The sequence below is a fragment of the Cibotium barometz genome, chromosome 38 (genome assembly GCF_041138505.1).
Source record: "Cibotium barometz isolate CiBa-2024 chromosome 38, ASM4113850v1, whole genome shotgun sequence".
Lineage (NCBI taxonomy): Eukaryota > Viridiplantae > Streptophyta > Polypodiopsida > Cyatheales > Cibotiaceae > Cibotium > Cibotium barometz.
The window spans coordinates 22,696,615-22,708,249 of record NC_141083.1 but is presented as its reverse complement, the minus strand read 5'-3'; the positions used below and the strand labels follow the sequence as shown (position 1 = coordinate 22,708,249).

Sequence of the window (11,635 nt, the reverse complement as noted above, 5' to 3'; positions counted from 1 at the left end):
GGAAAAAAGGATACTAAAGGCCAAAGGGATGACTTGGAAGAGATTGGTTGCATACAAGAGTTGTGGGCTCGCACTAGACCCAATGGAAAGGTGCTACTTCCAAGAGCCCCATGGGTTTTTAGCAAGATGGAGGAACAACAAGTCAAGAGGACAATTTCAGAGTTTCGGACTCCTACAGGTTGTATGCATTGCTTGAAAAGTGCATTTACAAAGGATGATGATCTTAGTGGTCTCAAGAGTCATGATTGGCACAAGTTTCTACAATTTGTGCTACCCATAGCAATAAAAGATTGCCTCACTGAAGACATTAGAGCTACTATCTATAAGATTGTCACATTGGTGCGCTGGATTTCTTCAAAAGAGATAAAGAGAGACACTTTGGAGACAGCGCGTTTAAACTCCATAGAGGCAGTCTGCATGGTAGAGAAGTTTTTCCCTACAAGTTTATTAACAATCCAGATGCATCTGCTAGTTCATGTTGTAGATGAGGTTGCAGTTGCTGGAACAGTCCATTCAAGATGGATGTTCTTTTTGGAGCGGTTTATGAAGACATTAAAGGGATTTGTTCGCCAAATGGCTCGCCCAGAGGGTAGTATGTCAGAAGGGTGGCTGATACAAGAGTCCCTTCTTTACATCACTGAATATTTAAGTTCCTCAGATCCAGAGATACCTCGACTATGGTCTCAAGAGTCCAACAGGCGAGTCATTGGTGAGGAACCTCAAGGCCAAGGCATTAAGAGAAAGATGGATAACACTTTGAGGGAAAAAATCAACAAATTTTGCATCTTGAACTCTCATGTAATGGAGAAGTGGATTGAGACATATGAAGCTCTCAAGCGACAGGGAGTACAAGATCGTTTAAGTTTCAGAAGGAATCGCACTACAAGAAATCTCCCATATCCAGAAGGTATGCAAGCTCTTCCGGACTTTCCCACAGGTAGATGGCTAGAAGCTACAATTTTAGAAGCCAAACGTGCTGGTTTACCTATAACAGAGGAGGAGGAGGAGCTTACAAAAGGATGCGATTGGCATGTAAGTGTTTAAGTTCTACATGTCTCTCTTTTTTTTCTCTACATGTCTTTGTGTTTGATTCTCCATCAACAAACTTTTTGTGCTATTTGTAGTATCACAAATATGGGGCGTTTTGGTCACATGGACGTCATTTTCGAGTAGAACGAATAGACCAAAGAAGAGCAACCTTTGATTGTGGTGTCACAACACAGTTTGTTCAAGAAAGTCGTGCAAGTGCAAGTGATGATAACACAATTACTGGAATGCTTGATTACTTTGGAACCATTCAAGATATATTAAAGGTTGGCTTCAGAAGTTTTGAGTTGTTTATCTTTGATGTGAAGTGGTTCAAGGTAATCATGAATGGGCCACATGCAACTGTACGTAGAGACAAGAGTGGCCTCATCCAAGTGGACTCCACAAAGGTATGGACCGATCAGCAAGATACTTTTGTGCGCCCAGAGCATTGTGAGCAGGTTGTCTTTAAAGCGGATCCAAAAGATCCACGCTGGCTGTTTGTGGTTCAAGTCGCCCCCCGCAGTAAGCAAATTTTTGAAGAATTTAAGCTACAACAAGGTGATGTGGATGCACAGGGTAATGGAGAGCAGCAAGAACAAGCCGATATCAACAATGAAGAGGAGCAAGCAAATGAAGAGGAGCAACTAGAGCAAGATCCAAATGAAGAGGTGCAAACCAAGGAAGCTGAAAAACAAGTTGAGGAAGAAGACATAGATGATGAAGACATCCTTCATCAAGGGACTTTTAATGATGAGGATGCTGAAATGTACATAGACATAGATCTCTTTGGGACTACTGATCTTAATGAGGATGATAGAATAGATAATGATTTTTAAAATGATGTATCTTAATGATTATGCAAATAGTTATGACATATTTGTAATGGTTTTATGACATTGAAGGTCCATTCATTGTTTACCATTGTTAATGTTTACCATCATAATCACTACTGTAGGAGCAAGTTGATATAGTTTTACCAATGTTGTTTATCATTGTTAATGTTTATCTTATGGTTCTTTCATTCATTGTTTACCGTGTAATTTTCATTTCGTACAAGTTTGTCATATGGTTTTTTGTCCAACAGGCCATGGGTGACTCACCGCCCTACGACTAGAGTCCAGATTTCTCATTTAATCCTACACCGCAGGGCATGAGTCCCCAGCAGTTATATGGTTTTCTTTCGTCCATGACTCCAGAGCAGAGAGCCATGGCTCAGAGTTATTGGGGTTCTGGAGCAGGGACATCTGCCTCACCATCTGGCTTCCCGACGCCAGTTCCCACTCCCGTGGGTACGACAGCAGCTCCCACACCTCATACCACACAGCCTTCCACTCCTCTTACAGCTCGATCTACCACCTCTTCACATAGACGGCGCTCACGTAGTAGGTCTTCAGGGGGAGGTTGTTGTGGTGGTAGTGCCACAGATGCTGTGACACCACCACCACGTGAGCGTCGTCCTTCGCTCTCATCTGTTGATAGCACACCCATAGGGTCACCTTCCACTCCCTGGGGTGCACATGACCATGACAATAGCAAGATTTACACAATCAGGGATGGGACACCAATAATGGATAGTGCAGGGAAGGCAATGAAGACACGCATTCGACAATTGTGCACTATACAGTTTCATGACTCTGTCATGACTAAATGGGATCAGCAAGACAAGGGGAAGAAAAATTATATAAACACAAAGATAAAGCAAGAGTTCCAGCCATCTGACCCTATGAATGTCGTCTCTAATGAGTGGATACAGTATACAGCTCGCATTTTGATGGGGCATCGTAGGTCAGAGGCGAGGGACGCATTTAGAGAGGGGAAGGAGAAACCTGTTTGGCTAGATGACAGGGAGTGGGCAGCCATTGCTCAGGAGCTCACCGAGACACCAGACAGGTTTCAACAACAAAGAGAGGCGGCAAGGGCAAGACTCCAAACAGTAGGGGCTTCTCATCTTGGGAGTGGTGGTTACGAAACCATGCGCCATGAATTCGTAACTGTTTGTAGCAATTTTATTTATTTAAATGTATGTATGTGGGCTAAATGTTGATTTCTAAAAGTTATAATTGTTAATCGTGTGTGCAGGAGTTGGCCATGAATCGCCCACCAAGTAGGCGAGAGGAGAAGTACGCTCACAAACATGGCCTTGTGGCCTTGTTTGAGATGCTTGAAGAAGAAGGAGAGACCGTCAATTGGGAGGCATTACCATGATGTAAGATGACCTTCAAAATAATGAAATATGATCAAAACATTCTTGAGTATTAATGTTTAATTTAATTTCTTGTTTGTCGATCAGGAAAATATGCAAACGAGCACGGTTGTTTTTGTGCTCTATTGTAGACAAAATGGTGCTGTCTGTTTGCTGTTGTTGATCCTGCTCATTGCAGGCAGCTAGGCAACAGCCAGGCAGCACTATTCTGCCCAAAAAAAATTTCTGCTACAGCGTCGGTATATGCCCCGGTACCGACATCGGTATATACAGTGGTATTTCTACCGGTATTAAAGTCGGTATACACCCCGGTATAAAACACGGTATATGCACCGGTATAGACGTCGGTTTATGCGTCGGTATTACCCCCGGTGACCGTCGGTATATGCACCGGTATAGGCACCGGTATTGTTACCCGACACTTATACCGTCGCTATGGTTCCGGCGCTTATACCGATGACGAGGCTTTTTTAGACCCCGTTAAATAGCGCCGGTACAAGCCCCGGTATTAGGCTAACATGTAGTAGTGTAGATGGCTTAAGTGAGTCTCATTTAGATATTGTTTGGGTCTCTTTTAGTACTATTTGGGTAGACAAATGTGGACTCATGGTTGCTAGGGATAGGGTTGATTGGGAAAGCCCTAGGCCCACCTTGTTTGTGTAAATAACCCCTTATGAATGGAAGAACACAATATATGTTTTTCGGCTCATTTCAATCCCTCTTGTTCTAGTTCTTAGCTTGTTTAGCATTTCATTAGTATTTCTTAATTTTGATTAGTGTCTGTCATATTTTGACATTACGATAAAATGTAGTCTTGGCATTAGTTGTAAAACGAAAGCTGGATGTAATTATTGGCAGTGACTAATATATATTAAATATTCTCCAAAAAAAAAAAGCTAGATGTAATTATTGGCAGCGACTAATATATATTAAATATTCTCCTTATGCAAGGAAGAAAGAGATAGGTAGGAAACATTATCAAAACAAACACGTTGTATGTTCCAAAACAGCATGGCAATATGATTGATGAAAATTACGAGAACAGAATTGTAAGAGGCAATGCCAAACGTTACTAAAATAAAGATTTTTTCTAATGGCAAAGGATCGAATTAAACCTCTAAACTTTGATTTTAAGAAGGGTAATACCTATTTTTGGGGAAGGCGTACGAAGGCAAGAAAATTTGTCAGTATTTGGCTGATTTTGCATGTGCACAGTTCTTGCTTTGATGGTTATATCGCTAGAAAACGTTTGTTGGGTACATTACACTAATCAAATTGAGGTACTGTTTGGAATGCCACGGCCTGTCATTCCTTCTGAAGAGAAGGGAGCTAGCAGTGTGTAAGGGATGTTAACTGCACCACGTCGGTTTTGCAGGGAAGGATCCGAATTGCGAGAGGAGATGTTTGCCTCCACTTGAGCAAGGCGAGAGGCAAACTTCTCAAAGGCCTCCAGGACTCTATGGTTGGAGGTCCAGAAGGGCGAGTCTGTGCGCTGGCCAAGGTACTCTTCATCAGAGGCATGGGTTGACAAGATCTCCAAGACCGCCATAACTGTGATGGCTTGCGACTGAGAAGAGACAGCCTGCAAGTAGAAAGACGTGGGGTTCGAGCGAAGGAGATTTGAGTCCTCGCTATGATGGTCTGCTTCCTCTGGTATGAGCTTCCTGCCCATTGTTGGCTTGTTGGGCATGAACCCTGCATATGCATACTGCCCAAAATTCACCGCTGCGTGGTGTGCTGATGCCAACCATATTATCGTTGTCACCACCTCTTCTAGCTCATCTACACCTTTTAAATCCACCCACCCTTCCCCTTTGTCCCCGTGCCCTACTTCCTTCACCTCCCTCCACCACCTCTGTAGCTCCTCATCCCCCTCCATTGTGGCCCCATCTTTGTAGAAAATCTCTATGTAATCCTTCACCCACTCCTTTATCGCCCACCATATCTCAAGACCATCCACTGCATATGGATAGTCTTCTATCAGTAGCCTGAGTCCATATTTTGCTGTTGAATCCATCACTGCCATTCCCCTACATAAAGGTGGAAAATTGTTACGAGCGGCAATCTAGTACATAAAAATAAAAAGATAGCTACATCCATGGCACTTGTTGTATTATTATCATCATGTCTTATTTGCATGCATTTGATGTGAGATGGTAAATATTTGCATTGGCATCAGTAAAGTGTGTGTATGCATGCTGATGTATAACATTATAGTAGCCAAGATCTGCATCCATGTCACTTTTACATTGATGGCACATGTGAAGAACTCATCACTATGTATCGTCCTGATCATCTTAAGCATCATGTCTCTTTTACATGTATAACATGAAGATTAATGGTGGCATGACATTATGCGATCACAAGATGCATTTTTTCATATTTCCTAATGTGCATGCATGTTAATGTAAACACTGTAAAAGCCATGCATGCAACACACACAAGCCAAGACCATCACATCCTACACTAATTACCTTTTGATCAAATCAGCCGGTAAACTTTGCTCGTCAAAATGCCAACTTTTATAGGCTATAGAGCTCAATTCCATTGAATATCGACCCGAGAAAAATGTTGTCTCAATCACCCCATCAGCGTTGATCAGTTCCTTCCTTGCAATGGCATTTATGTTCATTGTGTTCTTGAAATGTGGCTCCAATAAAACATGAAGGGGATGCATAGCACTTAAGCATCTATGAGTGGCAATGATGAAAGGCTCTATGGAAGCATGGGTTTGAAGCCTGCAAGATGTAACAAAATTAATGAGAGAGTATGGTAACTATTGATATATGGGTGAGGGTACAAATAGATCTAATTGATACAGTAAACACATGAATGGAGTAAAGGAGAAATTATTACCAATGGCTAATTAGTTGATGGTAACCTGCATCATTGATAGATACATGGGTCTTAGCAAGCTGCCACATCAAGTCTTTTTCATTTGAATTTGTGGGTGGTATAAAAACTCTGTTCATTTGAAAGCCCTCCTTGATTGAGCTAGGAGGTAGGCTTAGTTCTATGGCAACCAATTTGAGTGTCCCTTGTTTTGTTAAGAATAGAATAGTCCTAGATGCATAAGCCTTTCCATCTAGTGCATTGATCTTCTCTAAGTAAGGCAAGAAGACATCATGGTAGTCCAACTTGTAGAGCCTGTTTTGTTTGATGGCCTGTTCATTGATGGATCAAATAATGTAATTGCTTTATTATACTAAAATTACAAGGTAACTAAAAAAATAAATGAACGAGGAATTCTTTTTCAGAATTAGTTGAAGAAACATTTTTCACAAACCAATTTTCTCTTTGAGGCACATTAGAGCCAAGGGATTTTTTAAAAAAGACAAATGAATGAAGATGTAAATAAAATAAAATAAAATCGAGAACCTCTTGGACGGTGAGACCCTCTAAATTTCCCTCTAAATGAAGTGTTATAATAGAGGAAGTTCTTGGTCCATAAATGTTAGGATCGAGCTTGCTCACAACTGGAAATTCCTGCAATACAAATTAAATAGCTATTGCATTAATTCACTTAATTAAACCTTGATCTCTACTTCTTTATCGAAAAAATTACCGTAATTCTCTCAATGACCATTGGATTTAAGCCAGCCAGCATTTCTCGTGCAAATTCATCATCTCCAGACCATGCAATATCATTTTCTATTTCAAAATTGCACATAATATAATTTGCATTAGTAACTAGAGGCAACATTTTAAAATAAAAACAACATGTGATAATTAATTAAGAAGACACAGGCTTCCAATATGTTTATTCACACCCTTTTCTAAAACATTTGGAAAGACGAAAAAAGTGCAAGTTGGTTAAACCGAAACCCATGCATAAGAATGGCGCTTAAATTGTGAACTTGATATATACTGACATAACATCAAAGTAATGACATTTTTTTTACTGAAGATGAACCTTTGACCACCCTAAACTAACTAACATGGTGCAACACATAGTCAACCTTTGAGAAAAAGCCAAAGTAAAAGTTTTAACATGTCATAATTCAATTCAAAACCTCTACATTTGAAAAATTTATAAACACTTCCCTTTGTCCTAGTAGTATTTTGTATGGTCTCACACACACACACACACACACACACACACAAAACATTAATTTGTTGTCCAACCTTAAAAATACAATGGTATACACAACAAAGTAACATCTTCTGTCAAGATTTCTATGATTTCATAGCAGGGACATTTGAACACGTACACAACAAATTAGTAACATCTTCTATCAATATTTTTTGATTTTAAGGTACCTCTGAAGGCCCTTCAACAACCAACATGCACGTTGAGTACCCAAAATTGCCATGGAAAATACTGATACAATGCATGTACATACTTTCGCAAAAGAAACCAAATGCCACGCAAGACAAATTGCTATTATGCAATGGAAGAGTGCACTAAGGAAGGATGGTAGTAAAGGTGGAAAGTGCACAATGCTAGCTGCTAAATTACAAATGAAGCAAAGACTATAGAAAGAGAATAATTTATAGGGAAATAATAAAAGAAGAGATGAGGATCATCAGGGAATAGTAGGGAAAATTTTGAAACTTGTAGCTTTTAAAAGATCTATTCGTTTTAAAGAGTTATGCTTCTCTGTGTAAAAAGCATTTTGTATTCGAATATGTTATAATATAATCCCTCCTGTCTTTTTTCCTTTTTTTTAAGAAAGAAAATAATTTATGATTTGGCAGATTATGAGGGAAAAGAAAATGCTACTAGCTACTAAATTACAAATGAAGTAAAGACTATAGAAAGAGAATAATTAATGAATTTGGCAAAACCTTGTTGGCTACCTTTAATGATGGTAGGCCCTCAGATCAGGAGTCCTCTCATCAATTTGCACAAAAAAAAATGAAAAAAATCAAAAGAAAGAGAAGGGTGGACGATTACTGATGTGCAAAAACTTATTGTCATAGGTAGATTATGAGAGAGAAAGTTGGCTAATTCTTACCTTGGATGATTTGAGGTTTAGGAAACTTGATGATGTGGGGGTCTCCAGATTCTGTGTCGGTGAGCTCTCGGATGATTTCCAATGGATGTTTAAACTCAGCTAGCTTCTCTTCATCGGTGAGGGGGGAGACGTCATCAATAGGGAGCTCTAGACCATGGGAGTAGAGGTCCTTGATGTCCTGGATGCCAGTGAAGTCCTGGGTCCTTTCGAAGAGCCTCTCTATTGTGGGCGATACCTCATGCGCAAACGACTTTATCGACGACCCCAAGAAATCTGACTTCTTGATGTGCCCAAATCTCTCATCTCTTGGCACATACACCAACTCCACTAGCTCCGTTGGCCTCTCCGATCTCGGATCTGCATCATGGCATGACCATCCATCATCATGCAAAGTCAACTTTTATCCTTTATAATCATCGTCATCATGCTAATCGCGATGGCATGCGATAATATGTTCTCCATCATCAACCGCTTATCATATAACTACATGCCTGATTCAGTGGTGATTTTCATTGCAATTTTCATGACCATCCATCATCATGCAAAAAGTCAACTTTTATCCTTTATAATCATCGTCATCATGCTAATCGCGATGGCATGCGATAATATGTTCTCCATCATCAAGCGCCTTGTTAATCAACCGCTTGATTTCACCCTCATGACTTACTAAACATCCATCGAGTAGAGACCATTATCTAGTGTTAATGCAAATCCTCGTGAAGTAGACAACCTGGGTAGAAGAACATCGTATGATCGTCTTGAGGATTACACTAGTTATAGATAATACTGCTATTTCTACTAAGAAGACAACGTGCACTCATTAGTGCTCAGCAGCTTGTTTTGCATAATATATTGTTGATTAAACTTGAAAGTAATGAAAGCAAGGCAATTGTGATATTAGTACTGGGATGGTTATAAGCGTAGCGAATTTGCCTGTCTTGGTTCTGGCTCGACCAGTTCTGCACCTCCTAGGATAGGGGTAATCTTTAGAGCCCCCTAGAATGGGTCTGGAGTAGAGCTCCTCATCCTTGTCAGGGTTACCGAGGTCATTATACACATCGTAATCATAAACCCTGTCAGGCCTCAACCTTTCCCCCTTGCCATCTCCTCGTAGCTGTTGGAGCTCCGAATACCGCAGGTCCACCAGCCCCGCTGGAGTTTGGTTTGGCAGGCATACCTTTGCTCATGACCAAAAAGAAGAAGAAGAAAAAGAAACACATCAGATCATTCATTCGTCGAATACATACTGTATAATTTCGTCGATGTCCAAATTATGAAAACCACTTAAACAGTACGACGTAAAAATAACCTATAATTGTTGCAAAATAAAGCACAGATTATAGCGGCCATGCATTAATATCGGGCCTGACCTCATTGGTGAAGAAGATCCGAGGGCCGTCGTAATAGCGGCGGTTGTAAACCCAGGAGTTGCATTGGAAGTGGAGCTGCTGCGGAGGCACGTTGGCGGCGGCGGCGGGGGGCATGTCGAGCGTGATGTAGTTGAGGAAGAACCAGTTGGGGTGGTGGTTGTCCACTAGGACGGCGCCCGGGACGCCGAAGTCCCTGCCCACCTTGAAGCTCACCCTGTAAAATTCCCCTTCATCAGCCGCCACGCTGTTGGGCTTCGGCAGCCACCCCTCCAGTGTTCCTACGTCACTCCTCTTCCCGCGCCTAGTCTCTGCATATTCGCCCACACCACCAGAACAGTTATACTGTCAATATATTAACAATATCTTCACGCATCCTCTGCTATTAATCACAATATCTCCATCAAAGCATGACAACCATAATTACACTATAAATCCCCTCATGATAATTAATCACAAGCTAATTATTGCTCCTGACCAGTGATTACCTTCATCAATTTCCACACTGACAAGCTGCAACTCCACATTCTCGCCTGCTACATCCGCGACGACGTCACCCACGCGTGCAATTTGATCGTTGAGATCAAACACATTCTTCCTTTGCAAGAAAACAGTGGCCTTTACCTCCACCTTACCATCCTCGTCATTACCACCAGTAAAATCACTGAAAAGCTTTCCTAAGCTCTTTCCGATGATATTCACACGAGGCCGTTTCGATCTTGCAGATGCAGGTGGTGGGCAGCTAGAAATCGAAGATGAATGTGGAGACCCGTCGTTCGTTTTAATTATATTCCTAATTGAGCTAAGTTTAGAGGTGTGCTGATTAATAGGAATTCTTGTTGATTCAACAGAATTAGGTTTATCAGATGGAGCGAAATGTACACTAGAGTGCAACATTGTGAAAACTGTCTATCAACTCTCTTCCACCTTCTCTAAAGCCTGATATATATCTCTCTCTCTCTCCCCCACACACAGACACTCTCTCTGTCACACACTCACAATACACACACAGTCTCTAAAACCTCTCTTCCTCTCTCTCACAGTCTCTAAAACGTTTCAACTCTATCTCACTCTCTAGCTCTTCTTATAAAGGCCATGATCCACCCTAGTTCAACTCCCCAGCAATCGACGCTTCCAAAATTAGACGTACGAATAGCGCGTTCGTAGGAGTGAGAAGAAGTCATCTTTCAAGTGAGTGGGCCCGCTTGAAGTGAGAAATTGTCAAGCTAAGGTTGGAAAAACGTGCTTGTGTTAAGTGTACGAATTAGACTTAACAACAATCATAATTGTTGTTAACTCTAAATAGTAATGATAATACTTATTAGTCTTCTCACCGGTTTTGTAAATCTATAGTAACAACAAATTTTTGTCACGGTATTTTTTTCCAAGATGCATGAGACATGGGTGTGTGATTTACGTTAATCAAGATTGTATTTTCTGTACAGAAATCAAGATTATCTTTTAAGCTGATTGCAGCAGCTCAGAAATGCTATCTCATGCGCATCGCGACATGATCCTCACGGGACCTTCATGGATTTTTCACATGAGCCTGCACGTATCGTCATGACAAATTACAATAATTTGTCACCCGACTTCGATTCAAAAAGTTAGGCAAAAATTAAAATCCCAAAATGTGTTCTGGAAAAGCTTGAAGATTGGAGTAGTTAATTATATTTCAAGGCTTGATTAACTACTAGCTTTTGTTTTATGTGCTCGTAGAAGGGTTGTACGATTGAATCAAGGCATCTCTAGCTTGCAAGAAGGGTTTAATATATATTGCAGTCCACCACGCTTGAATAACGTGACAACGTGGCTTTTAAAAAATTGTCGTGTTTCATGGGATGAAACACCACCTTTTTTGAGCAATTTTCCCATGAATGGTGACCCCAAGGTTAGAAAAAAAAACCATTTTGAATTTTGGCTTCTTGGGAATGAAATTTTGAAAACTCTACCTTTAACATGGTTGAAGCGAAGACTTTAGAAAGAAAAACCTCCCATGGCCGGGACTTTTCCTTATTTCGACGTGAGAAAAATGTTTCCTTTTCTAACATAGAAAATGTTTTCACACTTCTTATGCC

The 11,635-nt window shown here is 40.7% G+C and overlaps 1 protein-coding gene across 1 annotated transcript; it reads right to left on the bottom strand.

Annotated features, from left to right (window-relative positions):
• Positions 1–4,338: 4,338 nt before the first annotated feature.
• LOC147616492 (putative linoleate 9S-lipoxygenase 5) lies at positions 4,339–10,746 on the bottom strand. Its single transcript, XM_086777567.1, has 9 exons — positions 10,046–10,746; positions 9,561–9,868; positions 9,124–9,367; positions 8,191–8,547; positions 6,798–6,883; positions 6,611–6,718; positions 6,089–6,396; positions 5,707–5,970; positions 4,339–5,262 (listed from the first exon to the last, which is right to left on the bottom strand). The coding sequence occupies exons 1-9, from the start codon at positions 10,452–10,454 to the stop codon at positions 4,503–4,505; spliced, it is 2,844 nt and encodes a 947-aa protein (XP_086633693.1). The 5' UTR covers positions 10,455–10,746; the 3' UTR covers positions 4,339–4,502.
• Between the last annotated feature and the right edge of the window lie 889 nt (positions 10,747–11,635).

Bases quoted from the DNA above. Each gene is read 5' to 3' on its own strand.
- LOC147616492 (XM_086777567.1), bottom strand. From the start codon at position 10,454: ATGTTGCACTCTAGTGTACATTTCGCTCCATCTGATAAACCTAATTCT. The intron at 9,368-9,560 runs GTCAGGCCCGAT...TCATGAGCAAAG, and splicing joins GGATCTTCTTCACCAATGAG to GTATGCCTGCCAAACCAAAC. The intron at 6,884-8,190 runs GTAAGAATTAGC...ATTTTGAAATAG, and splicing joins TAAACCTCAAATCATCCAAG to AAAATGATATTGCATGGTCT.